Genomic DNA, 27,953 nt, shown 5'->3' on the forward strand with positions numbered 1-27,953 from the left:
CCACAACCAATCTAGCCCAGATTCATCATACCAGATATACCATGTCCACCTCGAAGCGCCCGTCCATCTTCTCCCGCCTGTCCTCGAGCAGCGCCGCCTCTGTATCGTCGACCTCGTCAACACGACCTTCCCTCCCTGCAGGTAGCCGCGACACCGTCAGCGCCCGCTACGCGAAGGACGGCAAGGGCTACGACTTCAACCTGAGCTATCCGTACAGTACGAGCGCTGCCAAAGCCTCCTCGACGCTGTCTTCATCCGAGCCCGACGTCCCGGTCGAGTGCCGCAAGTTCAATCTTCGCTACGCCAAGGACGGCAAGGGACACGACTTTACCGCGACATACGTGAACATGTCGTCGACAGACTCCTCCACCGCCCTCGTCGCCTCCGACGCAATGGCCGTGGGGGCGAGCGAGTGCAACACGAACATGAGATATGCTTGGCACCAAGGCCGACAAGGGTCCTGAGTCGGCACGGGGGGACATCACACAAGCACAGGTTCGCTGTCGTGTATTGTTGAAGACGTAACAATGCGATGCGATGAGGGGCCCGGTCGGCTATTGTCTGAAACAGGTGGTATCACGGAGTAATCATGAAGGAATTCCCTAAAACGGCAGTCGGGGGCTCGTTGCGTAACCGGTGGCCTATCATCGCTACTGCAGATCTGGTGGTGGCCTGGATACTGGTTTGGGTACTTGGTCCTGACTCTGGCTCTGTAACCATTCCATTATACTGTATACCTACCTACCCACCTAGCGAGCTAGGTATGACCCTCGAAGGATCTATTACCGCGTCAGGCAATAGGCCGCGTCCCCATCCCCATCTCCATCGCCATTCGGGAACCTCTAAGAAACAACAAATATCCGGGGGGCCCAAAGTCCATGCGCATTGCTTATTTATTAGTTTGTTAGCTTATTACTTTCCTACTTTTTTTTTTCTTCCTCGTGGAGTTTTTGCTGCGTTTTTCATATTATTTTCGTTGTCTCCGCCCCCTCCCTACGAATATCATGGCAAGGTCCTTGGCCTTTTTCACTCCTACTCCTTACTCCTACTCCTACCTCCGGGGGGCCGTGGGGGGCCGTGGCATGGCATGGCATGGCATGCCATGGTATAACCATCCGACGAGTAAGGATCCACCTTCCTATCAATCCGTCACTAATATCTATCTATCTCTTTAATCCACATCCTACTTCGTCTCCAACTGCAGATATGTGCGACGTGTAAGATAACATGGTACATGGGACAAGGGACGAGGTACGAGGAAGCGGAAAAAAACCGGCGAACAAAACAAAACACAAGAATCATGGTCATTTTTGAAAAAAAAAAAATTGGAATACGAATTGAGATTTGCATTCGTAATTTAATCATCCGTCATTTGCAGTTGTCCATTCATACCCCCTACACTGCCATGCACCACGAGCAGCAACGCCAGAGTGAATGTGCCGTGTACCATGTGCCGTACCATGTACCGTGACATGACGTGACGATGGTCTAGTCAACGTGTGGACGGACGAGAGAGAGAGAGAGAGCATGGAGGCGGGAAGAACGGAGAAGAAACCCCGGAAAGCTTCAACTCCGACGCAGGACGCCTTGCTGGCCAAAACATATCCTTCCTTCCATCCATCCATTTATCCGGTGGTCTTGAGAAGCGTGAGAGCAGAGATAGGAGACCCGGCAGTGGTCGTGCTGTGCAGAATCTCGGAAAGTGAGGCAAAAAAGTCATGTCCGTGGATCCGTTCATCATCTATCTAGTCGGTCGCCCAAATGCTCCTTTGAACGCAACAAGTGTGGAGTGCCGCCACGGTAAACAAGTTTGCCCTCCTCAAACCGCCTTGCCACCTAGAAGCGGCTCTCTCTCGCGATCACCGCCCCCCTCGACTTTCGTCTTGGATTCCCCCTTTTTCGATACCGAATCCTTCCGCAGCCATTCCTGCACAACCCCCCTGTAGTCCTTAGCCATGTAGGGGCTGAACAGCTCGGCAAAGAAATTCCCTTTCCGCCAGTACTTCAGGTTGAGGTCCTGGAGGAGCAAGTCCAGATACGGCACTTGGTCGAAGACCAGGTCCGGGAAGAACCGGCCGTGGCCGTAGGGTGCGCGGTGCTTGGCGTACTGTGCCGTCAAGGCTGCCTCGTCGAATACAGAGGCCGGGTCGATGTCGAGTTTGTGGTTGAGGTACGCGTACGCCCAGAGACATTGTAGCTCGCACCGCGGCGTGTTGGCCAGGTTGGAGAACATGCTGATGAACGCGAGCGAGTTGTCACCGTCCCGAGTTGGCCCGGGCGGTGCGATGGCGCGGTAGAGTCGGAAGGGCGTGTAGTTGACCTCGCGATCCATGCCGGGGTTAAAAGGTTGGATGACGGTCGACGTGGGTGATTTGAACGGCCCAGCAAGTAGGCGCGGGAATTTGGAGCCGATAATCATGTTGGCCTTGTCGTTCAGGTCCTGCCAGAAATTATACTGCTCCTGGCTGTAGCTGGTGGACGGAATACCGAGGTCGGCATGTATGGTGTCGGGGACGAACTTGATAGTAGAATTTGCAGAGAAGCCTGTCGCGGTAACTAGAGCGTCGGCTTGGATGTTGGAGCCACTGACGAAGTTGATGGCACCTTTGGACAGGCGGAGGATGTCTTCGCGGTGGACTCGTACCTCACCAGTCTTGATCATCTCGTAGATGTCCTTCTCGTAACTATAAATTCCGGACGCGGTGCCGTACCAGAAAGGGCTAGACATGTGATGTTAGACGAGCCATCGATTCACAAGAGAAACATACCTCTGCTCCGGCTCCAAGACCTTGGTTCTCTCATCTTTCAACATGCCGCAATCGTCCAGAGTCGCCTTGTGGAGATTGGCCCAAAAGCCCTGTGAGATAATCTTGCCGAGCTTGGTGAAATGGAGGAAATTTCTGATCCAGCCGAATCCGTCATTCCACAAGCACGGACTGAAGAAGGACACGAATCTCCTGGCCGGGAGCTTTTCTCGCACTGCTTGTAGTGGTCCCATGGTACGGGCGGGGAAGATCCACTCAGGACCCTTGCCCGACTTTCTGATAATCCATTCCACCTTCTTACCAGCCTTACCGGCGAGATGGACGGCATCGTAGGCAGACTTGCCACCTCCAAGCACGGCAATCGTTTCAATACTAGGGTCATTGGTGAGAACGCTGCCCTTCATTCCCAGTTCTGCCGAATGCATGATTGGACCGCCAAAATCCTCCGAGCCGCTCAGTTCTGGTCTGTGTGGCACATTTGTGACACCTGTCGCGACGACCAACTTGTGCGTCTGCAGATCGGCCCCTGAGTCAAGTTTGACATTCCAGCCTTGGACGTCTTTGAGCTTGGAAATTTCGGCGACGGTCGAGTTGAAGTCGATTAAACGCAAGAGGTCGAAAGTTTCAGCATACGCTCTGATGTACTCGTGCATTGCTTCACCGGAGACATGCTGACCCTCAGGCACGCCAAAGCCATCGTGCATGGGGAAATCCGAAAAGTCGATACCTCCGCGGACATTGTTCGTCTTGAGGCCGGGATAGAGATTCTCTTTGGACCAGACACCACCAACCGTTTTGTTCTGATGCGTGAATGAATCAGTACGTGAATCAAACCCGCCGTCCAGCACCAGTGACAACTTACAGAGTCCAGAATTTTCACTCTAGCCTCAGGCTCACATTCGCGTATCGTCTTTGCGGCGCACAGCCCTGAGGGGCCTGAAAGACCTGTTAGCGAATTGGAGGGGTCTGATTGGAAGGCGTGAAAGGGATCGACTTGCCAGCTCCAACAATCAGATAGTCGTACATGGCATCGGTTGACATGTCAAAGTCCGGGGTATCAGGTGTCACGTCGCTCAGCACGTTGCAGAGATCAGCCGGGAGAGCAAAGGCGGAATAATCACAACAAGGGATGTGAGAGCCATTTTTCTAGAGAAGTGAGAGAGATAGGGCGAGATGGAAGGGGGCTGCCTTCACGACAAAACTCGGGGGGGTCTGAAAAGTGAAGAGAGGGGGAGAGAGAGAGAAGATGGTGACGGATTCGGCACCAACCTGCTTCCCAATTAGCTCCGAACAGTCAGAATCGACCTTTCACTTCACTTTTGGCCATGATATTTGGGAAAGAGACGAAAAGTCCACAGCCTAAATGCCACCTAGTAAGTGCCCAGAGTCAGCCCGATCCGTAAGCTGATGGCAGTGATCGAGGCGATGGTGTTTGGTGGTAGTGGTGGTGGTGGCGGTATCATCATGGGTGGCAGCCCGACTGCGTTTTGGAATCCAACCAATTGACGATGTAGGCGTGGCTCTCTCGGCTCTTGCCTCTCGCACCATGTGGTTGGGCCTGATCAATAATGACAGGGCCACTTTTTCGGTTACCGACAAACCTTTGGGCAAAGCGATAAGGACCTGTCAAAACTGTGGAGGGTGAAATAGACTGATCGGCTGAGATCTTCCAGAGTTCGGGCTGGAGCGCAGGCGGCTAGCAGTGAGTGGCTCACCAGCTCGCTCACCTCACCAAGGCCCAGTCATCAATGCGCAGGTGGGGGTTTTCGTGGGGGCGTCCACAAAGAGTCTCTTCTTCTCTTCTTCTCTCAGGCTGTCTCTCTCTAGGGCGCAGGCACCCGAACCGCTTCAGCCGCATAACTCGGTACGAGAATCTGCAAGGCCACCATTCCCACCCCCCTCGCATGTGCCTTGATCGCCTGAAGTTGTCGTCACGGGCCGGCTGACATACATACACAACACCTCGGTGCGTACAAAGTACCTACGAGAGACAAGCTGCATGCCAACGAACACCAACGATCCTGGCGTCAGACCCGATGATTTGTAAAATTCCTGGAGATCCAATCGAGCAAGCCAAGTCAGATCGGGACACATGCCGGGCGGCTTTGTCCAGCATGTGGCGTGCACAAGCGAGGTACTGTAAAGTCAAGTCTGGAAGAGGAGGAGGAGGAGAAAAGAGGCCATTAATTTTATTGTGGATAGGCTCATTCCGGAATAAACCCCTTCCTACCACGCGCTTACTCGTCGTAAACCATTGTGGTTTGTCACTCACTGTGGACGATGGCCTCAATTCGGTTCACCGTGGGATGAAAGTGCACAATTCTTCGTCTGGTGGTCGATTACACTCCATCTTCACGAGAAACATCCTCTGCTGTGCTGGCTACAAGATCATCACGCCCGCGCTCATCGTGTCCAGCAAGTGAGCCTGTGAATCTTGACAGTGCCCCCCTGGGATTGTTGATGTCATGGGACACTATAAACCCCTTGAACACCTTCAACCGATGGCAACCGCAGTCTCAGTCGCAACCTTCTCGTTGCTGAAAATGACCTCCTCGTGCCTGACTTCGGCGTGGTCCTTTTCGCTGGCACTGCTTCCGTCCTCCTTTGCAGCCATGGCCACGGCGGCAACTGATCCCACACACTTGTACGTGCGGAACTTGCGAGCGGGCAGACGTGCTTCGAACTACACAAACAACCCCGGGTTAGCAATGTACTCATTATTCGGGTGGATTCTCTGTCTAGACTCACCATTTCGTCGATTTCCTCAAAAGTCCGGTTCTGCACCTCGGGGAGGTAGAAGAACGTCCACAATGCCCCGATCCAACACGACGGGGTCCAGATGTAGCCATACTTGGGGCCCCAGTTCAATGAATCCGGGTTGATGAAATACGGAGCGGTAAAGGTGGCGAGCCAGGCTCCCAGGAAGCCGATCGACGCTGCCAGCCCAAACGTGTAGCTTCGGAGACGCTGCGATGGGAACTCGCCGCCACAAAGCCACGCGTAGGTTGCCACCATGCCGTTGTAGCCAACAATGTAGACGACGGAGACGCCGACAATAACCTACACCGAGTGCATTAGAAAGCCAGGGTTGCTATCATGATCAGGACCGGTCCAGGAGAAACTCACTCGTCCAGTCGAGGTGCTTGGACCTTTTTTGTCGTACACAACGGCGACAATGAGCTGCGTGAGGCCGCAAAGGATCATGCCGATGGTCAAGAAGACCCGCCTCCGACCCCATTTGGTGATGACGGCGCTGTTGATCAAGATGGCAGCGACCCCCACCGCGACCAGGATGCACGAGTTTTCGAACGCGGAGCCGACATGAGCCATCTCAAAGAAATAGGTGCCGTACGCTGGAGAATCTTGGTTAGCGATCCTTATTTCAGACAAGACCTGCTGCACAACTCACAGATCATATACATGGCACCAGAAGCCGCCTGGAGAGAGACAGCCCCCACAGAAAGAAGAGTGCGTCTGCGGTCGACAGGGTTGCGGAACATGTCCAGGATGTCGGCGCTCTTGGCCAAAGCCCGCTCGGCCTCAATGGCGTCTTGGATCTCCTTGATCTCGTCGTCGACCGTCTCGGGATAGGGTCGGAGCCATTTGAGAGCCTTGCGGGCTTTCTCGGCCTTGTCCTGGAGGAGGAACCATCGGGGGCTTTCGGGGATAAAGAGCATGCCGACGGACAAAAACCCCGGTACAATGTAGATGATCCCCAGGGGGACAATGTATTGCTGTTTGCCATCGAGCTTGACGGTGAAGTTGTCGATGATGGTACCAACCAGGGTCCCGATCGACGTCCAGGACTGGAAAAGTGCAATGACGAGCCCTCGAAATTTCGCGGGGGAACACTCCTGGAGATATAGCTGTGAAAAGGTCATGAGCATGCCGTTGGCGATGCCGATCAGGAACCGCGCGAAATATAGAGCTCCGATGCTCGTCGTGGCCATCATGATGACATTCGCCACGACGCACAGCAGAGCCGCGATCCAGATGGACATCTTTCGGCCGCAGAACCTCGCAACGGGGCCGGCAAAGGAAGAGCTGATGAAGGCGCCCAGGATCATCAGGGACGAGATCAACTGCTGGCGTGTGTGGGAAATGTTGTACCCGATGGGCGAGTTTGGATCCTTTTCTCCAAAGACCTGTTCCATCGTTATTAGAGCCGACGTTCGTAGGCACACACATCATCCTCGACGAGACAAGCATACATCCAAAAAGCCAGGCATCGCCTGTAGACCACCAATAATACCAAAATCCACTCCATATTGGAACGGACACATGCTAACCAAGGTACATGCTGCGATGCACTTCCAATGCGCTTTCAGGGTATCAGGCTTTGCGGTCGCCATTGCGGTGGTGAGTCTCGGATTGCCAACGAGGATCCAAGGTAAAAGATCAGGTGAGGTTGGCTGGGATGTCGCACTCCTCCAGAGAGTCGGTTGATATACCTCTGAAAACACCCCAGCAAAAGCTCAACGTCCGTTTTAAGGCAGTTGGGATCGAAAAGGTCCGGGGGGCACCTTGACAATTCTGGGATAGTTTCAGTGTCGTCGATAATGAGGGGGACAAGCCCCACGTAAGAGGCGAATGGATGGTCTCATGCTAGCTTGTGATAGGCAACAAGTCTGCCCGGTCTTCCCAGCTCCTAGGCGCTCTGGGCGAGGGTCCGGGGAAATGCTGGAGTAGACTAAACTGAAAGCCGGCAATGACCCACTGGCAAATTGGAATAATGAATGTGATGCCTAGACAGACCCTGGCTTCGGCGGTCATCCAAGTCGGTGAGAGCTCCCAAAAGCCCAGCCTCGTCCAGTCGTGAGTTGATGTCCAGTTGTCGATCCAGTGCCAATTCATTGCCTCATCACAGACAGCCACTTTTTGAATCATCACATTTCATGTGGCAAGACTTGTCCTTCAACAAAAAGCTGTTGGAAGTAGTGTCGCCTCCGGTTCCCACCCATCACCAACACATAACCTGGACAGTCTATAGAATGGATTGCGATGCTGGCAATTGGAACGCTCACAAGAAACTGAGGGCAGCTTGCCACCTCTTGTGGCGATAGGGAAGCCCGTCGCGGGTTCGTGCCCAGAACGCCAGGGGGACCGGAAGTGCGGCCAGGAACGCGCTTCCGAAGGTCTCTCATGGGAAAATGCTGCCCACGGGCGGAGGGTCCTGTGCTGTTGCAAACATTCAATCGTGGAGATTTCCAACTCTGATCGACACAGATCTGGACACTGGTCTCTTTTGAGCGTCCTCGTCGGCAGTGATCGAATTCTCCGCAGGGAGGAGGGAGACTTTGTCGATGGTTGGAGCTTCGGCAATTTGTTTGAAGCCGGTGTGTGGGTTTAGTCCGTTGTGGATGAAGTTGCTTCGCCCTTTAACCGAATCATATTGGGACGTGTGTCACCCAGTCAAACACAGTCACCAGGTCAGGGATGCTACCTTTCTGTTGGCTCAAGACAGGGTATTTGCGCAATTCATTTGCCAAAAAAGGCAACCCAACAAAGTCGTTATTTCCAGCTCTAGACTTCTTCAAGGGCTGGAGTATCGGCATGCTATACTTGTAAGGCCCAAGACACGAGGGCAACCCACAAAACCAATACTCCAGCCCCAGCCGGTATCCCATTTTTGGTGTAGAAGGAGAGTTATAAGCCAAATACCCACCCATATACGCTCTGGGGCTGAAATGGTCTTAGCGAACGTTTTCTGGGGTAAAGAGATGGACGGTAGAGGGCGTGTTTTGAGGCTAACAATTATCTCGGTTGTCGCATGACTGACTTTTGCAGGAGGTAGTTGAGAGTTACGGGTCTACCATCCATCCACCTTCCAGGCCTCTTGATCCGCGATGTACATTGGGTTGCGCCCTGTGAGAAGATTCCTCGCGTCAACAGAGGGAGACTTCCATGAGTAGTTGACACTGGACCGGCCGGTTGTAGACACAATCATATTGCCGATCGGGGCTCCCACATGCTTCGGACCGGGGAATGCTTGATCATGGCAAATACGTACCTCAGTGAAAGGGCTTCGTTACTGCGGTGTCCGAATACATTTCTCCATCATCTCTTGAAACATGTCCTTCCTGGACCATGCACGTCCAGACACTGATTGGCAACTGTTCTTGGAGTCGTGGCTGAAACTTTGCCGACAGTCCCTCTTCGTCCTTCCTGATGCTCGCGTAGGTATACTCGGCACACCTCACGAATGCGGCGCCATCTGATCTGAAGTGCTGGCTGCTTGCCGATTCTGGTCAGCCATTAGAAATTCTCCTTTCACGTCTGTGCATGTGGCCATTCTGTGGGACGGGTCCAGCACTTTCCATACATCGGGGATCTGGGCATTCCGCGGGCATTGGACAAGGAGGCAATGACTTCAGTCGTCCCAAGGTGGCTTGTCATGTGAGGAGATCTCGGCAGACAACCAATGTACTCGAAGCCTGTGAAGTATACGTCTGGTGCCGAAAATCTAGACTCGAGCGCGATGCGGAGTCATATCTTCTAAGAAAGATGGACAAGTTAGGTCTAACGTAAAGACATCTCAGGCTGAATGCTAAGGTGGGTTCAGTAGACGGCTCCCCACAAGGAGTTGATTAGAGACCATCAGGGCACTTGGAGCGACTATTCGGCGGCATCATAAAAGTGGCCCATTGTCAAGCACCCAATGAAGAGGAGCACATGTGACCCCCATACCTTTGTTTGCTGAAATTGCATTTGCTTCAGCAAGAAGGATGCGCGTGATATTCGCCTTGATATCACAATGTGTACAGTCTGCCACTACACAGGAAGCTGTATCTTGAATGTTGTGGCAGACAGCTCATGTTAGTGGCGCCATCGGTTGCACAACTGGAGGCTGCGAGGTTCGAGATAAAGTGGCCGGTGGGAACGATGTGAAAATGACACATGCACGACAAGATAAAATACAAGATCAGAGAAACCCACAGTTTGCAGCTCATCTTCCACATAGGGGACGAGCTTCGGAACTTCTCTCGGGGCATGTGTGGAAGTGGATGCGTGTACATACGTGGCCTGCCTTCGATACTCGGTAGTTGCTGTTTTCTGAATTTCGTAGAAGTATGCCGGCTCCTATCTGTACTGTCCTCAAGTCCCTAGATGAAGATAAACATCTGTATCAGCAGTGCTAGAGTCGGCCCGGGTCGTGGATTGGCGAATGTCGACCAGGATTTGGGTTTCCATAGATATGTGTCCGGAGTCGAAGCACATGCATCGAGTGGCTGTAGCAGCACAAATTTAGGAGTTCATGTGGAGAGCGGCCCATTTCTCTGTTGATATCATAAGCTCGTGGATCGCAGGATTCCTTCTGCAGCTGTTTTACGGTAAAGGGGGCAGATCAACGTTCCAAGAAATGCGAGCCTGAGCTCTGTTCACAATCGAGTGCCATTTCGATCAATGTTGCTCTTAATGACCTGTGCTCCTGTATAGCCTGTTTCACCTGTACCTTGTAGTTGTTGCCATTTGGAATCTCCGAGTCTCCGTATGAGCTGTTCGAGGATAAGCCGATCCCACTGAGGCGGAGCTGGAAAGTACTTCGAACAGCCAAGGAAATCCTTGAAGCCAAGAGGTTCAGAGTCTTGGACAGCTTATTCCACTGAAGCTTCAGATTAACGAGGCTGATACTCATTTGTGCAGGTCAGGACCGCGGCGTGGAGCATGGCCGGGGCGGAGTGAGCAGAGTCGTGGTCGGTTGTATTCGTGGATTCCTGATGATGGAATCAATGCAATCGAGGAAATTGGGGCTTCGGGGCGGCCTGAAGATAAACTCGTGCCAAGGACGCCAAGTCTTTCCCGATATAGACTAGTCTCGAGGTAGTTACATAAGTGCTGACTGATCTTCTGGGCGCAGCTTTCCATCTCCGTATCCCAAACAGTTGCCTTCATCACTCTCCGCCCCTTTTGATCTGCCTCGGACAGCCTCTGGAGTCCACGGCCGAATCGCATCCGCATACAGGGTATAGCTGCCATTGATTTTGCCTGACTACCTGCAAGCATAGCCATTGATAGCACGTTGCTGTAGCACATTTGTCATTCCCCGTCGCCGAGCTGGCTTTGGATTGGACAACCCGATCATATTTTCCTTGAGGACGATCTGAAATGGGCCTGACAACGAGCCGTTATGTGGTTTCGTCACGATGTCGCGGCCCATTGCACATGGAGTTCCCCGTTTGGAGCTGCGCCAGCGGTCCGCAATGCGTCGATCCGCTCCATCGGCGGGCTGGATGCGAGCGTCGCTTCGGTACCGGTTGGTGAGAGCTCTCTACATGAAACTCGACCCGCCTACTCAAGCTCAAAGAGGCTGCTGTAGGCCAAGAAATTGTTTAGACATCATGCTGCCAACTAATGTCCGATCTGCCTTTTTGGTTGAAGGGGTACATTCATTCCCTTTCCTCCAGCAGATATAAGTTCAGGCTCTTTCTTTCTTTGTAGGATTTGTCTTTTGCCATTCACACAGGAGCAGCTGGAACACAGAGCTACATATCCTCACCATTCAAGCACGTTTCAATCACATCGTCGAGACCTCCGATCATACCGACTAATTATTGCTCCAATGGAGGACCAGACACCGCTCCATATGCAGACAACGGAGTATATGGGACTCCAGACAGAGGAGTCGGCAGATCAGACTGATAGGATGTCAATGGATCATACTGGCCCCATGGAGGAGGCAATGGGAGGAATCAGCAACCCCATGCCGACCTCAGATCCTGATAACCCCCAGAACTGGCCTCTACACCGAAAGGTCTATGTCTCCTTCGTCGCCTTCTCATTCGCTTTTGCAGTGTATGTACACCACTTCCCCTACTCTCAGTATGCTTAAGCTGACACATCGACAGCGCATTTGGACTCACGTCGTACACGATTGGCATTGGCGATGTGGTCGCAGAGTTCAACATCTCAATGACTCTCGCCATTGCTCCATTCTCCCTTTACCTTGTCGGCATTGCTTTTGCCCCGGTCTACACCCCTCATGTGACGGAAAGATTTGGCCGTGCCCCTGTCTACTTTGTCAGTCTGCCAATCTGCGCCTTGTTTCTCCTTGGCTCCAGTCGAGCTCAGAGTATTGGAGCCCTGGCCGTCTTGCGATTCTTCGCTGGACTCGGGGGAGGCCCGTGTCTCGTGCTCATCGAAGGCACATTCGCAGATGTCTGGCCTGCGAGGACTACTGTTACATACTACTCCGGATTGACGCTAGCTTCATACCTCGGGGCAGCTTTCGGTATAGAAATCCCGTTTCCCCTTCTGTTTAGGACAGATACTGATTGATGTCTTTGCCACAGGGCCCATCATTCTCGGGAGCATCGTCCCAAGCACGTCCTGGCGATGGACGGCGTATGTTTCCCTGATGGTCTGTCTCGCGGCATACCTCATCGGCATCGGCGCTCCAGAGACCTATGCTCGAGAGATTGTCCGCACCCGAGCTCGACGCGTGGGCAGACCTCATGACCTTCCCCCTGCTCAATCGGGCACCACTCTCCGCCGCATGGCCCAGCTGACCGTTGTCGACCCCCTGATCATGATATTTACCGAACCCATAGTCATCATGACGACGCTGTACGTGTCCTTTGTCTTTGGCACCACTTTCCAGTGGTTCATCGCCGTCCCCGCGGCACTTAATTTGACGTATGGATTCGGCATCCGATCTTCCGGGCTGGCATTTATCTCCGCTGTGGTGGGCGCTTTGCTCGCCGCCGGCACGGCGACTGTGATCGAGCAGTTCCTGATCCTGTTGAAGATGCGGCAGTGCAAAGACCAGGAGATGGTGCAGATGGAGATCGAGTACAGGCTCGTCCCGGCAATGGTCGGCGGAGTTTTGATGACGGGCGCCTTCTTCTGGGTCGGCTACACGACCGTGCCTTCGATCAATCACTTTCTGCCCATCGTCGGCACAGGCATCTATGTTTGGGGGAGTATGATGATTCTGGTACGGAAACAACCCTTTGCCGTCCTCCTCTTGCTTGCCACTTTTGACCGCTCATCCTCACGCCCACCATGCACCTATGCAACCCCCTCCCCCCCCCCCCCGGTACATACGATGTCGTCGTTATTCCCCCCTGATTTATTGATTGATTGATTGATTGACTGACTGACTGACTGACTGACTGACTGAACTTCTGTTTCGCGCCAAAAAACAGATATCCTACATCTCATACCTCTTCGACGCCTACCCCGCGACGGGCACGCTCTCGGCGCTCACCGTGGCCGCCAGCCTGCGCCTCCTCGTCGCCGCCGTGATTCCCCTCGCCATCATCCAAATGATCACCAACCTGGGCGGCGACTGGGCGTACGGCACCTTTGGCGTCATCTCCGCCGCATTGTACCCTATCAGCATTGTCGTGTTCAAGTTCGGCGCGAGGCTGCGCATGAGGAGCAGGTACGGTGGCAGTGGCAGTGGTAGTGATGGCCGTGATGGACACGGTCTTGTGATGGTCACCCTGCGCACGCATCAGCGGGTTAAATCCACGCCGGCAAACGGCATGGACTCGTCGTGAAGGACTCTCTCTCTCTGGACTGGAGAGAACAGGGCCTGTATTCAGTATCTGCATAGTCGCAGTGGCAAAGAAATGGTCAGGGAATTTGCGATACATAGAGGTTGCAGTTTACAGGTTACAGGAAAGAGAAGGATGGTGGGATATATCTCTGGCTGCTGTTTCGTACATCCCAAAAGCAAATTTCCATCTGTATTTTCCCCCCAAGTTTTCGTTCGTGCCGGTATTTAAGGATAGAATCTGGCTAACTAGCTAGCTACATAACGATCAACTCTCTTTCCGGGTTCCCACCATCCATCCTCTGTCTATTCATGTCATGTCATGTCATGACGGTCCGCCCCGGTAACCGGCCCTGCGCCCCGCGATTGTGATCCTTCCAGACTATCGCCAATCCCTGGATCATCTTCGACTGACAGATTTTCTTCCCATCCAATTTTCCTTCCCATACCGTATTGTCTCATGTTGCCTCATACTGCCTCGTATATCTTGGGAATAGCCGTTCCCACAACTCAGACCCCACATGTAACGGCATTCAACAGCCACCAGTCAACAGCCACCGGCACAAACACAAACACAAACACCCTCTCATGCGCGTGCACAATATCTCACTCTCTGTTTCAATTAGAACCAGAAAGACAGGACACACGCGGCGGTCATGTAGACGCTGAGGAAGGTGTACTGGGCCTCAAAGATCCAGGCGACCCACGAGGTCTGGGTCTTCTTGGACGATTCCTTGGGGTAGGCGACGCCGGTGACGGGGTCCCTGTCGAGCAGCTCCTCCCTGTCGGGGACTGAGGGCGGGAAGAGGGCGTAGTTGATGGGCGCCCAGCAGGCCAGGCCGCAGGTCATCCAGATGATGGGAGGCCACCCCGCGTGGGTCAGCACGTCGATGAGAATTTTGGTCTTCGTGTCGTTTTGCGGGTTGGTGATGTTGGCGTGCAGACTGATGCCGACTGCGGCGAGGATGAACACGATGTAGACGACGTGGAGGTAGCATTGACAGTCCCAGATGGTGACTTTGAGACGTCGCCACAAGGGCGCCCGGAGGCGGGCGTCCCGTTCGTTGAGTTCATCCTTTTGTGAACCGGACGACGTGAAGACGGCGACTTTGCCTCCCAACCACTTGGGAAGGACGAAGGTGCGGATGACCGAGATGGCGTGGACTGAAGGACGTGGTTAGAGGGCTCAAACATGTCGCTGGGGGTAAACTACTCACATGGTGACATCCACAACAGAGCCCTGGTATCTCTCTGGCCAGTGCGATACCCCGAGGGCAAGAAGGAGATCATCTCATTCACACGATTCAAGAGCATGCTGAGGAATGCAGAGCGAATGAGCCATCGCAACTGATTGTTGTCTGCGTATGGGACAAGCTTGCCGCCGGAAGCGAGCACAAGAGGTGCAGTGAACATCGACGCCACGAGGAAGACGGTGAACAGTGAGGAGATTGTGTAGACAAACCCGCACAGTCGCTGGGCGATGGTCATTTGCTTCACCAGCGGACCACATAAGCTGAATCTCAGTTTCAGGGCGGTTTGGACAGTGCCGATGGTCTGTGACAGTTTAGCAACCCGACAAAGGTACAATTTGTGACCGACTTACCCATCTTGTGCGTTGCTTCAAGTGGCTCACCAGAGAATCAGGCACAGTTCCAAATTGCAGGGGCTCGTGGACAAAGGCGGTATTCCAGCCTGAGCCAAGAAGCATGCTTGAACAGCAGACATCCTCAGCAAGAGATCCAGTAGGAAATCCTCCAATCGAGGCGAGGGCAGAACGTCTCAGAACATAGCCTGATCCAGTGCACCAGGCCACACCGAGAGAGTCCTTGATCGGTTCCGCGATATGGACAAAGGTATCCAAGCTCTGGCAGAGAGGATCATCCCTTGGCACATTGTAGAACAACTACGCGAACGTCAGTAAATCCCGCCGTCGCCAGAAGGAAGATACGCCCAACGCACCTGTGGTGGACAGGCCATTGAGCACTTTGGATCCTGAAGCATGTGAGGCAGGAGTGCCCGGAGCCAGTCTTTCATGGGGATCATGTCAGCATCAAGAGCCGCAAGAAAGTTGGCCGCCCCTCCCGGTAGTTTCTTGGTCTCTTCGATAGCATCATTCAAATTGCCGGCCTTGAAGTGATGTGGGACGCCAGGGTATTTCGGTCTTGAGCGGTAGTAGAGGTTCGGATACTGAGTCAAGGCAAGCTTCTCCACCAAATTCCGCAATGATTCAGACTTCCCGTCGTCGCAGACCATGACGCGAAACCGTTCGCTGGGGTAGTCGATGTTGCAGGCTGCTTTGGCGGTATCGAGGATCAGATCATCTTCTTCCCGACAGCAGGTGATGACCACGTCGACCGAAGGAACATTGTCTCCGACCAAGCGAAGCTTTGGCCTCTTTCTCAACCCAATGATATGCCATCCCCAGAGACTCTGCAGCAACACCGGAAGGGAAACCAAGAGCTCGACGATAATGAAAGCCCACGCCATCCAGAATACATCATGTGCGGCATTCTCGGCAGCTACGGTGAACTTGACGCGGAGAACGAAATACAACCAGTTGGCACCAATTGTAATGATGACCAAGAGTGGGCACAGCCTGTAAAGGATGCGTTTGAGGGTTGAGAGTCGCTCGATGTCGTCGTGCATTGCGAGTCTCTGGATCAAATAGTCATCCTCTTTCTCACTCATGCCTGGGCGAACCGTAGAATCGTCCGAGAAGGCTTGGGAGGTTCGGGCAAGCTCTGGAGCGGATATAGCGGGGATTTCGGACGTTTCGCAAGAGTAGCGGCGGGCATCAAACTGGCCTGGTGCAGAGTAGCCAGCCGAGGAAACGCCTCGGATTTCGTTGATCGCAAGCCCCAGAGGGTTGCCTTGCGTTACTGTAAGGGGATCAACCTTATGCGCGACATCGACTATGGCAACGGAAGCCCGTTTGGTGATATTGGACATCCTTCTGCGCATCTCGTTCGTGTGCGACGAGGTACACGCTGTAGCATGTGTGTTGGCAGAAGAGGCGTTGGAAGGATGTCGCAAGACGGGAAGAGACCATTTCAGGTGTTCGGAGGCGGTGGAATTCTGCTCAGGTCAGAGCGACTCTCTCAGATAAACAAGTGTAACTGCATACCTCGGCATGATCGCGAGTGTCGACATCATGCGGCCTATCCGAGGGGCCAGCATCCCCAGTTGTTCCATCTCCGGTTGCTTCCACAGAGGACACCGTTGAAGCACGACGAGCCCGGGTCGAAGACGCCGTTGACGAACTCCTAGAGGAGGGTGATCCCATGGTTGCTACGTACCTGGGTAATGCTCGAGGACTGAGGATGGACGTGCAAAAACCTCGGGGTAGATCCCAGATTTATGCGCATGAAGTATGTGGCGATGGAATTCGAATTTGGCTTTACTTCCACATGGAAAAGCATTCATCTTCTCCTGTTCATGAGGACATGCAGCAGAAAGTTTTGCAGGCCTCCGACCCCTCTCCAGAACCGATCGACACGGCTTCAGCGAACTCATGTTATTCGTCTGTCCTGAAAGAATAGAAGATTAGATCCGTAGGTTGTCGACGGTACCGACGAGCTGAATACCTTGAAAGAACATAGCAGAGCCCCGAGATGGCTTATGCTCTGGACATTGCGTCTGGCCAGCACGAACCATCACAGCCGCAGGTGATATGCATGAGCTTATTACGGATTTTCCGCCTACCAGAGTTGGGTGGTGCATGCAATTCGCCAGTCGGGAAAGGTCAGAAGATGACAAGCCACGCCAGCCCTCGTGCTCCCATCGGCTATTAGTGTTGGAGTTCTGGATCCGCAAAGGTGAGCTATGGCGACATGGCGAGCCCGTCGATCTGGACTGGAGGTCCTCATGGATTCAAGACGGGCCGATCTGGAAGTCAGAAGGCTTTTTTGATACTGGATTGATTCACAGGCTGCCAAGATGAGAAGGACGTGCATCTAGCGCAGCCGCCATGACGAGCCTGAGTAGCTGGCCACTGTCCCTCATCAGTCACTTGATTCTGCTGAAGCGCGAGTTGTGCCCAGTTGCTCTCATCACGAGTTTGACACGAAATCGCAGTTGTTGCCAAGCCTTTATGCCAAGAAATGAGACCCACAAAACAGATCCATTAAAGGGGGAACAGAGCCTTACGTGCACGTGAGATACGAGATGGCAGAATCCATTCCACAGCAGTCAATTTGTTCTGCTCTTCTCTCTACATACAGGGGTTCCCCAGAGACCATACCAAGCAGAGTCTCAAGGAAAAGTCAGACCAGGCTGATGCATTGAGTTATATAGCCACCCGTCTACTTCCTACTCTCCTCATCCACCCCCTTCGACATGAACCCCCCAATCCAAGATAGCACCTACTTGCCTAACCCTCTACCAAGACACCATCGACCTGCTTCTCGTCCGGCCCTAATAGTCCCAAAGCCTCTCGTCTCGTCGGCGCACTAGGGTCAAAGAAGGGCTTCTCCGCCAGAGAAGTGACCCGTGTACCATGTCGCGGGTAGTTGCCAGCATAATCCCAAGAAGCATTATGGATCTTGGAGAGAGTTAGCAAGTCAGCAGTTGAGAACGGGTTCAGCCATGGAAAGCGACAAAACTCACCGTGATTCTGTTATCCCAAAGAGCTGGTTTCGAATCAAGATTGGCTCCGTTAGCGGCCAACAAAATGAACATGATGAGACAACTGCTGTTGATGGAAGGGGGGAAGACATACCACTCGTGCCCGGCGTCCATTTGAACCGAACCTGGATATCGACATTCCTCTCGTACACGTCGTACAGGTACCCCAGGATGAGATCACTCTCGGGCTTGTCAAGCCCGACGATTCGATCAGTCATGGCTCTGTTAACCCACAACGCCTTCCAGCCGGTCGCCGGGTGCACGCGGACTAACGGGTGAGTTCGTTCGATGTATTTCGGCCCGCCGGTTGGGTTCTCACGGTCGAGGTACGGATGAGCTGACCGGTACACGGCGTACTTACCGTCGATCAATTTTCGAAAGTCTGGCGACAGCTTCTCGTAGGCTGCATAGCCGCTGGCCCAGAGCGTGTCTCCCCCGATGGGTGGGACGGTGTCGTTGTGGAGGTGAGTGATGCCCGCGGGCTGTCGTTCGTGGACCAAATCCGTGTGCCACCGCGAAGCGCCTCCGGGCTTGCGGAAGCTGGCCGGGAACTCTTGCGCTTGCAGGGCTGGCCAAATTACCGTGACGCCAGGAACACCTGGGACTTGAGGGACTTGAGGCTATAAGTTTCCGACAAAGGAGAAACAAACAGGATTCAAATCTTAGCACAGGGAACCACTTTCAACTATGTCAAGAAGGGTCTGATTTACATGGATCTCAACCTCGCCATAGTATTCTCCCAGCGCCTTCTGCTGCTGCGGCGAGATGTCTTGATCTCGGAAGAAAACCACGCTGCGTTCGGCGATCAGCAGCGCCAACTCATCCTTTTGCTGGTCGGTGAGGTCCTTGAGCTGGAGCCCCTCTATCTCGGTGCCAATGTAGGCCGTCAGGTCGGTGACCTTGGTCGCGGCGGAGAACAGAGCGCTCTTTGACTTGTCGGCGCGAGCACCGGCGTCGACGTGCTTGCGCTCGCTGTTCCGGATGTTGTACACGTCTTGGAGATACAACGGCCGATTCGGGCGGTACGGGTATCCGTTTGAAAGATCGATGCCCGCCTTCACGAGTCTCTGGTACGCCGGCTCGGGCAGTCCCAAGGTGTCTTTTTTCTGGACGACAAAGTCCGTGATGGTGGGATCAATGGGTGCTGGTGCCATTATGAGAGATGGATTGAACTCTTCTGCCCTTTTTCACAGGACAATGATTCCTCTTGAGAGAGACAAACGGGGTAAGGAAGGCTTCGTTCTAACGATCAATTACCGAGCATCTCTTTTTCAAGCAGCAGCACTGGAACAAAAGAGTTTCAAAGATTACTCCACAAATCCCGACTTGCTTACAGAGCCAGATTGCCAGATTGCCAGGCTACGACCTCAGTACATTTGCTCAGAGACAACAAGATTGCGATATCAGAATCCCTCATTGCGTGCCCGCCGCCGGTTATCGAACGTTCCGTCCACTTACGGAGGAGAAGATCGATTAGCTGCATAAAGACGGACGAAAGCTACTCTACCGATTTGCAACCACCTCTCCCAAGGGGGCAAAAGCTACCCATCCACCCACACCCCCTCCCCAGGAGAGAGACACGCTCACGCCCTTTCTGTGGCTATACAGAACCATCCCAAACCCCCGCTTTTCCAGAGAGGTTCCTTATCGTTCCAATCAATACCATGTCAACGTGTGGGTGTCTCGATACTCAGCTGATCTCTACAGAGCGATCAGGGGAGGTACATGGACCGGTCCGCAGCCGCAGTCACGTGGGGGCAAATGGCGTGCTTTAACCCCCCTATTTGCTGCTCGTCCATCGACAGAGATCCTTGCTTTCTGGCAATCAACAATAATGCAATGCGTGCGACGTGCACGACGTGGTATCATCTGGCCGGTGGGGAGGGGGCCTTATGCAGACGCTCTCAAAGGGTTCGTCGCCATCATCCTTGCATTGGACAACCAACGCAGATCGCCCCCTTCCCCCCCGGCTATAAGGAACACTAGAATGACTCGCTACACCGAGTACGCCGTTTGCGCACATCGCGGCCGAGCAATGTGCGTCGACCAGGGTTCGAGAGCGTCGGCAATGAGGAGCACGCAATATCTCGTTAAAAGGTGCGATGGCCTAGAGGGGGGGAGACTCTATGGCCCGTTTATGTGCTGGGAGGTGCCTCCGTAAAGAAGCTTTCAGAAACAAAGAAGAAAAAGCCCAGAGAAAGTTTAAAAAGGGATCTTCGAAGGAGGTCATTGGCATATCTCTCCAGCGGAAAACGAATTGCCCACGGAGAGGAGCAAAAGTGGGAAAGCCACTGGGCTGGGCACCAAGAAATACCAAGATGTCCTTCTACGAACAGAGCAAAGAGATCACCGTCAAGGGGGTCGAGACCGATCTGTCGACGACGCCGGTGGCGGTGGACGAGACGTTTAGCTCCAACAGCAAGATCTCAGACAACACGATCCAGGCCAAGCCAAAGCGCAAATGGCAGTCGTATGTCTGGGACACGCTGGACAAGTCGCCCGAGGAACGACGGTTCCTGTTCAAGCTCGACGCCGCGGTGCTCACGTTCGCCACCCTGGGGTACTTCATCAAGTATCTCGACCAGATCAACATCAACAATGCGTTCGTGTCAGGCATGAAGGAAGACCTGGGCCTTTACAAGAACCAGTTGAACTATATGCAGACATGTTGGACCGTGGGATATGTCATTGGCGAAGTGCCGTGTAAGCAGTGATCCCCTTGGGCCAGCCAGACGGGCTCCCAGTGAATGTGACTGACGGACCTGTAACAGCAAACATGATCCTCACCCGCGTCCGTCCGCGAATCTGGATCCCGCTCATGGAGGTTGTGTGGGCAGTGTTGACCTTCTGCCTCGCAAAGTGCAACTCCGCCGGCTCGATCTATGCCCTCCGGTTCCTCATCGGTCTTGCCGAAGCGACATTCTACCCAGGCATGCAATACGTAATCGGATCGTGGTACCGGAGAGATGAATTGGCCAAACGGTCCTGCATTTTCCACACCTCGTCCGCCATTGGGAGCATGTTTTCCGGATACCTCATGGCCGCCGTCTACCACCTCGGGGGCAAAGGAGGCTTGAAGGGCTGGCAATGGCTCTTCGTGGTGGACGGAATAATCTCTCTCCCAATTGCTCTCTCCGGGTTTTTCCTGCTTCCTGACGTTCCCGAAATCACCACGGCATGGTATTTCACCCCGGCGGAGCGCGAGTATGCGCGCAAGCGGATGGAGCTGGAAGGCCGCGCCCAGAGAGCCCCGTACACCAAAGCCAAGTTCAAGAAAATCTTCACATCTTGGAAGATTTACATGTTGGCGGCCTTGTACATGACCTTCAACAATGCCGGAGCAGGAGTCAGCCAGCCTACCTTTGCACAGTATCTCAAGGACTCGACACATCCCAAGTACACCATCTCGCAGATCAATACATATCCGACCACCACATATGCCGTGCAGGTGGTCAGTACTCTCATCTATGCTTGGACCTCGGACACCATCTTCCGCGGCGCCCGATGGCCCCCGATCGTCTTCGGAGGTCTAATATCGATAGTTTCCTACGCGAGTCTTGCAGCCTGGGACATACCAGTTGGGTGGCACTGGGCGTGCTACATTCTGGCCGGATGTGGTGGCGGCCTGAGTGGCTTGTGCATGGCTTGGGCGCACGAAATTTGCACAGATGACAATGAAGAAAGGGCAATTGTGGTGGGGACCATGAACGAGTTGGCCTACGTGTTTCAAGCTTGGTTGCCGCTAGTAGTGTGGCAGCAGATTGACGCCCCGAGGTACCACAGAGGGTTTATCACTTCTGCATGTTTGAGCGCCGGTATGATTGTGTGCGCGTTGGTAATTAGGGTCTTGTGGAAGTGGGAGCTGGCAAGAAAGAGAAAACTCGGCGCAGTCGTGTGATGAATTCGGGATATTCGAGGGCCAACCTAGGTGTCTGGAAGACTAGAAGTCTGGAGAGGTCCGTAGACAGGTGTGTAGCTGAACAAGGGCCCGAGGTGGATAGTATTCAGATGTGTCAACGCCGTCAATGAGGTCTTGATGAACCGAAATCATTACCGACAGTGTTGGCTGGATTGTGTACATTTGTCATCCCTCGATGAAGTTATCGAGCATAAGGTGTCATAACGCCGAGGGGGTCGGTCAAATTATAGTTTGGCCAAAAGCACAACACCTATGGCGTGCTTGGAAGAGGGTATTTGCTGATATGTACCCTCTCGTGAAGGGAACTCGTCAGACCACCTTTGATTGGTAGGCCCTGTAATGAGACACCACACACCCGCGGCTTCTTATAGTTCTTAAGGCGGGACGAGCCACTTGCAAGGATCTTTCTCGAGGGTGATATTATCGGAGAAACATCTTTGATAACCTTCCGCAAACCATGGTCCAAAATAGGAGTAACCGAGTCGCCGTGATAGGTGCCGGTATCAGCGGCGTCTGTACAGCTGCACACCTGTTGAAACACGGCCTCGAGGTGGTTCTATTCGAGAGATCAGGAATCGCCGGCGGAGTATGGCACTTTGACGAGCGTTCATCAGTCGATCCCTCCTACCCGAATGAGCTCCCATCGAAAGGCGACTATGAGACAAGGCCTGAGCTCGCATTCAGCACTCCTCCACCGGAGAACGAGGACAACGACAAGCTGGAGATTGCTCATGCACCACCAGGGCCATGTTATGCTGGCCTGAAGAACAACGTCTCAACCAGGGAGATGAGAACAAGTTTGCTCGCGTGGCCTGAAGGCACTGAGGATATTGTCAACCAAAACGTATTGGAGGAATACATCCAGAACATTGCACTCAAGCATGGCGTCTCCGCAGTCACACAGTACCATACTCGCGTTGAGGAGGTGCGGAAGGATCTTGGTGAGTGGGTCGTGCGGACGACAACGCTGCAGAAAGAGCCTCTGGGGTCGCGATTGGTAGAACGACGCTGGACATTTGATGCCGTGGTCGTGGCATCAGGACATTACCATATGCCACGTATACCCAACTTCCCGGGGCTCCAAGAGTGGAAGCAAGGGTGGCCCGATCGAGTCTGGCATTCGAAAAGATACCGCAATCCCCGAATATTCAAAGACCAGAACATCCTTCTCGTTGGTGCTGGCGTATCGTCGAGCGACATCGCCAAAGAATCAGCTGCCTACGCCAAGCAGATTTATCAGAGTTCTCGAAACGGAGCTTTCGACGTTCCTAGTAGCTTCTTACCATCAGGCGCCACGCGAATCGGGCCCGTTAAATCCTTCCAACTGAATGAGGACCGCGATGTCAATGCTCCAGCTTCAGGACCAATTCCCGGAAAGGTAATTCTCGAGAATGGCGAGGCGTTGACGGATATCCATTCAGTCATCCTTTGTACAGGATACATAACCTCCTATCCGTTCCTCCCACATCTGCACCGGGACGACATTCCGGCCGGTGAAGCAGACGAATTTGTGCTCGTCACCGCCGAAGGTGAAATGGTGCACAACCTGCACAAGGACATATTTTACATTGAGGATCCCACGCTTGCGTTTGTCGGGGCTCCATACCACATTGCCACATTCTCGTTTTTCGAGTTCCAAGCCCAGGCGGTCGCGAGGGTATTGAGTGGTAAAGCCGAGCTGCCACCCAAGCAACGAATGCGCGAAGAGTATAATGAGCGGGTACGGACCAAAGGCTTGGGGAGAGACTTTCACAGCCTAGCAGAGCTTGGGGCTGAAGAAGCATATGTGGAAGATCTTGTCCGATGGGTCAATGAGGATGCTGCTCGGCTTGGAATCGACGACAAAATGCAGGGTCATACTCCGGAGTGGCTTCTTGCTAGGGTCGACCGAAATGCAAAGTGGAAAATGTGGCTGGATGCAAAAGAACAAGATCAACAAGAGAAGGAGACCAGGATTGGAGTTAGAAAGCTGCCCATAACTGTCTAGGTAGAGAGGGAGAGATGAGGGAGACTAAGGGGGAGACGAGATGCGCGGAGCTCGGTGGATGGAGCACGTGGAGCACGTGCAGCACTTTGAGGTAGACCTTGGCTTAATGATCCGCACTAGATAATTCACTAGACAAGACCTGCGCGCCACCGTACCTAGATTCTCCAAAATTTCCAAGCTGCGATTTATTGCGCAGGTCATTCATTTAGCTAGAGAGCAGTTCCAACTACTTTTCAGATCTACACCATCATCCATCGCCCTTTGTCCTCGTTGCACATTCTCCAAACTTAAGGGAATTTTCACTCCGCAAAGTTGAATAGCCCAAGACACCCCCAGCAGTCGACTCTCCAACACTTCTTTCCACAATGCCTCCCAAGCGCATCACAGTACAGCCCGCGACCCGTCGGTCCCAACCCAAAGGCTGGTTCGGCCAGGTATATCATACGTTGACCTCCGAGGAGAACTCGAGTGTTGTCATCAGTGTGGCCATGTTTGGAGTGAGTTTTCTCCTGCTAGAATCGCCTCGCGCGGACACTCCCTTTTCCTTTTCCAATTCAAGCGGTCCTCCACTCTTGACGATCATTGACTGACCTTTTCTTTGTTTAGGCTGCTGTCGCATTCTTCAACTCGGAATGGAGTGAGATGCTTCTCCCGGGATTCTAAGCCACCTTTTTGCACCATGTTCACAACGAATCATCTCGCTACTCCGACTCCAACCGCCAGTTCTGCAGAGAACGGCACCACTCAGGCGTTATTTGGTGCCGCACCGGCCCCGGCCGCTGACGACATCGCATGTATTATAAGGAACGAATGTACAAAATCAGGAGGGAGAATGGCCAGTGGATTGAGCGGCCGCGCAGGAGGGATTCGCGATGAGGCGGATTCGGATTGATGTGACTTGAGTGTCGGGACAAGGACGATTAATATCGCACTTTCTCATGGTGGCTAGTTGATCCGCGACCAAGGTTGGAGGATCCATCTACACAGTCGCGTGGTCGCGCAGAGGACTACACCGGTAGCCATTCCGTCAATTATACTCCGCTTCAAAAAAAAAAGATACTCAGAGGCGAAACTTACATGCGCCGCACTTGGGAAACAAATCCATCCGAACGTTCCATCCCTTCCGTCGGAAAGAAAACTACAGTCCTTATTTACAGCTTCCAAGAGAGACAAACGAGCAGCCATGCATTCTTTAGTGAAGTTCGTGAATGATATGATATACAGATGCCAGATCCGCCATACACTCAATCACATGTACAAGCCAGTCTCATCTCGTCCCATGTATCTACAATCTCGCCGTTACAACTCGCTTCGCCGAATCTCGTAGATATACTTTCGTCAGTCCTCCTCCCAATAAATTGGTTCGAAATGTTTCGACTCGTATCGAGTACAAGGTGCATGTATACTATATTTACCGACTACATGTACCAACTACGTGACGGACCGAGAGCTCGCAAAGTGCATCGTTCAATCTGTTACAAGCGCATTCGCTGGTACAGACGGCGGGTATGAAGTGAATATTTGATTGGTACCTAACTCGTGGACGTACGCGAGTATCTCGGACGGTCGTAGTATTACATATATGTATCCCGGTTCATATATACGTACTAATACCCGGATATCCTCACTCCGTAACTCGCGTCAAAAATTCCCTCTCTCTTATAGACATTGGGTCAGTAATGGACAGCAAGTACTGGTCCGCTCCACGAACCCCGTAAATGTCAATCGATCTGAGATCATCTGGCCTGACCTGGTCATAAAAGCGACGAAGCCCATTCCCATTTTGCCCCTGGTCACTTCCGGGATCAGTTAATGCATCATCGTCCAACAGGCGAGCGAGAACTTTTCTCCCTTCTTCTCTTGAACTCAAGAGTGCCTGCTTGTACACCAGGACATATTTTGTCGCCGTTGCAAAAGCAAAACTCGACAATTTCCCTCCCACACTGGATCCGGCCGGATGGGCTGCTTTTTGTGTTGCACTGGTGTCAAAAAAAAGAGGAAATAGAAAACAAAACAACATACGCAGCTCGAGGGAGCAATCCGCCGCAAGAAGCTGGGATATCTCCAGTCTTGAGAGTGACAATGCTCTTCGGTATTGCCGGTGCTGACAACTCCACCCATCAATCTAACTTTTCTCTCATGTCCCATAGCCGCTCCCATTCGTCATGGCACTGGGCATCAGGGACTCTGTGGCCCCTTCAGCCTCATCCTCCAAGAAGTCTCTCTTCATCGTCCTCGCCTTGATCGATGTGAACGTCACCAGCGCGGAGCCCACAATCACCGCGATGCTCATAAGGATCACGTTGACAGGGATCGGGTTATTGTTGAACACCATATGCGTGACTGCATCCAAAGGGCTCTGCAAGAAGTTGAAGAGCCCTGCGAGGCAGATTATGAGACCGTAAACTTTGCCAAAGGTCTGAAACCCGAATACTTTTGCGGAGTAGTCCGAGACAGTGGTATAATAAAAGGGCCGGTACACGACGAAAAGGCAGACGTTGGCGATGGCCGCCCACATATAAGGGAGGCAGCCCAGTACACCAATAATGGTGGCTACGACCACCAGAAATCCCAAGGCGAAAGGTGTGGATGTGTTGTCCAACAACAGGCCAATAAACGGGATGCTCAAAACACCTCCCAGAGGAAGTGCCACGTCGAAAAAGTCATTCACCAATTTCGCTCTCTCGGGAGAACCTAGAAGGTAACGTTCTTGCGGCCGAATCGTGGCCACAAAGTAATTGATCCGCGTCATCTGCACGACAGTAAAGCACGTGATGAGCCAGAACCATGGCGATTTGATCTGTTGAAGGGCGGAATAGCCATGCATAGCTCCCCACACCCCGGATCTCGCGTTCTTGTGCTCTTCTCTCTTCTGGCGTTTTGTGTTGGTCGACTTGTCCAGGAGTAAGGATATCTCCTGGATAGTACTTTCTCTTCGTTCTTGCAGAGAGCGACGTTCATCTTCGGATGCTTCGGGTGGGGTGGGAGCGTTGACTTGCTCTTCAGCGTCCTTGACCACTTCACTTACAGTTTTGTACGAGTCCTTTGGCATTATAAAGACCTGGACGATGAAGATGAAGATAGGCACGATGAGATAGAGGAGGAAGAGGCGGTGGGTGTTCAGTTTGCCGCCGGTGGCTTCGTAAATGAGGCGGAAGATGAGGAAGAGCGCTGATGAGGAGTCGAAGGCACCCGTCAGGAGCGCCAGTATAAGCCCTGAGTTTTGTGGAAAGGTGTTTGAGAGTTGAAAGGAAGAGATAAAGACGAAAGGACCGCCAAGGGCCAGGAAGAAGTATCCTGGAGTAAAGAGGTCACCGTCAACCTGGGAGGCGAAGGAAAAGAGCAAGGCACCGGTGGTCAGAAAGATGCTGCCTATGATTCCACAGGCCTTGGGTCCGTACTTGTCGAGGATGGTTCCGATAGGGAGGGCTGCGACATTGGTCGAGACAGCTGCCACAGTGAACATCAAGTTCAACCGAATCTCCTGCTTGTAACATGGCGAAACGTGTTGGTCCACCTCTTCTGGCGTACACAGGTCTTTGAAGACGCCTTCATCGATCAAGACAGGTTTGATGGCCGCGTAGCCGAAAACTATTCCGGCCGCGAACAGGCAATATATTATGGCAACAACAACCTGGACTGTGGCAGCACAGGCCTGTCAGCGGGGATCTTGTGCGTCCCTTACATGGGTCATTCACATACCTATGCGCTTTCGCTTCGAAACTTCTTCAAACTGCAGAGCAACCGAGACCAGACTGGGTTTCCGGTCCGTGGGCGGGATCCATTCGCTGACAGGATTGAAACTCATTCTGCGATGCGAAGAGACGTGAGAGCCTCTTCTCTCACGCTCGAAGCCATCGACCGACGCAACTCGCGTGAGCGACATGGCGGAGTCACTGGCCGCAGCCGAGCAGAATGAATTGTGGCCGGCTTGGGAGTGGGGATGGGGAAATGTCGTGCAGCCAAAAAAAATGCGGAGTGGCCAGTGACGAAGGGTGCTGCTGTGAGAGGACGAGATCCGATGACGAGGTGACGTGCGGAGCGAAGTCTCACAAAAAGTTAAGATGAGATCGAGGTGTTGACGATGGTATCATGGGTAATATAAGAACTGACAAGCGGTGTGGAACAGGCGGATTGAAAGAGCTTTATTAGTACTTTGAT

General features: G+C 53.1%; 10 protein-coding genes across 10 annotated transcripts; 5 read left to right on the plus strand and 5 right to left on the minus strand.

Moving 5' to 3' along the window:
- Positions 1-41: 41 nt before the first annotated feature.
- On the plus strand, positions 42-464 carry Z517_04343 (uncharacterized protein; the record flags this gene model as incomplete). The annotated part of the gene is made up of 1 exon (XM_013429672.1): positions 42-464. The coding sequence occupies one exon, from the start codon at positions 42-44 to the stop codon at positions 462-464; it is 423 nt and encodes a 140-aa protein (XP_013285126.1).
- A 1,355-nt stretch (positions 465-1,819) lies between these two features.
- Positions 1,820-3,796, minus strand: Z517_04344 (uncharacterized protein; the record flags this gene model as incomplete). Its single annotated transcript, XM_013429673.1, has 4 exons — positions 1,820-2,720; positions 2,769-3,565; positions 3,628-3,701; positions 3,790-3,796. The coding sequence occupies 4 exons, from the start codon at positions 3,794-3,796 to the stop codon at positions 1,820-1,822; spliced, it is 1,779 nt and encodes a 592-aa protein (XP_013285127.1).
- Positions 3,797-5,259: 1,463 nt separating this feature from the next.
- Z517_04345 (uncharacterized protein) lies at positions 5,260-7,117 on the minus strand (the record flags this gene model as incomplete). Its single annotated transcript, XM_013429674.1, has 5 exons — positions 5,260-5,448; positions 5,514-5,825; positions 5,892-6,118; positions 6,175-6,910; positions 6,977-7,117. The coding sequence occupies 5 exons, from the start codon at positions 7,115-7,117 to the stop codon at positions 5,260-5,262; spliced, it is 1,605 nt and encodes a 534-aa protein (XP_013285128.1).
- A 4,208-nt stretch (positions 7,118-11,325) lies between these two features.
- Positions 11,326-13,267, plus strand: Z517_04346 (uncharacterized protein; the record flags this gene model as incomplete). The annotated part of the gene is made up of 4 exons (XM_013429675.1): positions 11,326-11,558; positions 11,612-11,994; positions 12,056-12,699; positions 12,911-13,267. The coding sequence occupies 4 exons, from the start codon at positions 11,326-11,328 to the stop codon at positions 13,265-13,267; spliced, it is 1,617 nt and encodes a 538-aa protein (XP_013285129.1).
- A 618-nt stretch (positions 13,268-13,885) lies between these two features.
- Positions 13,886-16,212, minus strand: Z517_04347 (uncharacterized protein; the record flags this gene model as incomplete). The annotated part of the gene is made up of 4 exons (XM_013429676.1): positions 13,886-14,427; positions 14,481-14,817; positions 14,867-15,166; positions 15,223-16,212. The coding sequence occupies 4 exons, from the start codon at positions 16,210-16,212 to the stop codon at positions 13,886-13,888; spliced, it is 2,169 nt and encodes a 722-aa protein (XP_013285130.1).
- A 1,420-nt stretch (positions 16,213-17,632) lies between these two features.
- Z517_04348 (uncharacterized protein) lies at positions 17,633-19,040 on the minus strand (the record flags this gene model as incomplete). The annotated part of the gene is made up of 4 exons (XM_013429677.1): positions 17,633-17,803; positions 17,869-17,891; positions 17,981-18,506; positions 18,597-19,040. The coding sequence occupies 4 exons, from the start codon at positions 19,038-19,040 to the stop codon at positions 17,633-17,635; spliced, it is 1,164 nt and encodes a 387-aa protein (XP_013285131.1).
- Positions 19,041-20,204: 1,164 nt separating this feature from the next.
- On the plus strand, positions 20,205-21,784 carry Z517_04349 (uncharacterized protein; the record flags this gene model as incomplete). Its single annotated transcript, XM_013429678.1, has 2 exons — positions 20,205-20,589; positions 20,658-21,784. 2 exons carry the CDS (start codon positions 20,205-20,207, stop codon positions 21,782-21,784), a joined length of 1,512 nt encoding a protein of 503 aa, XP_013285132.1.
- Positions 21,785-22,262: 478 nt separating this feature from the next.
- Positions 22,263-23,792, plus strand: Z517_04350 (uncharacterized protein; the record flags this gene model as incomplete). Its single annotated transcript, XM_013429679.1, has 1 exon — positions 22,263-23,792. One exon carries the CDS (start codon positions 22,263-22,265, stop codon positions 23,790-23,792), a length of 1,530 nt encoding a protein of 509 aa, XP_013285133.1.
- A 365-nt stretch (positions 23,793-24,157) lies between these two features.
- On the plus strand, positions 24,158-24,382 carry Z517_04351 (uncharacterized protein; the record flags this gene model as incomplete). The annotated part of the gene is made up of 1 exon (XM_013429680.1): positions 24,158-24,382. The coding sequence occupies one exon, from the start codon at positions 24,158-24,160 to the stop codon at positions 24,380-24,382; it is 225 nt and encodes a 74-aa protein (XP_013285134.1).
- A 1,547-nt stretch (positions 24,383-25,929) lies between these two features.
- Positions 25,930-27,678, minus strand: Z517_04352 (uncharacterized protein; the record flags this gene model as incomplete). The annotated part of the gene is made up of 2 exons (XM_013429681.1): positions 25,930-27,431; positions 27,495-27,678. The coding sequence occupies 2 exons, from the start codon at positions 27,676-27,678 to the stop codon at positions 25,930-25,932; spliced, it is 1,686 nt and encodes a 561-aa protein (XP_013285135.1).
- Between the last annotated feature and the right edge of the window lie 275 nt (positions 27,679-27,953).

The sequence above is a fragment of the Fonsecaea pedrosoi genome (assembly GCF_000835455.1).
Source record: "Fonsecaea pedrosoi CBS 271.37 unplaced genomic scaffold supercont1.3, whole genome shotgun sequence".
Taxonomy (NCBI): domain Eukaryota; kingdom Fungi; phylum Ascomycota; class Eurotiomycetes; order Chaetothyriales; family Herpotrichiellaceae; genus Fonsecaea; species Fonsecaea pedrosoi.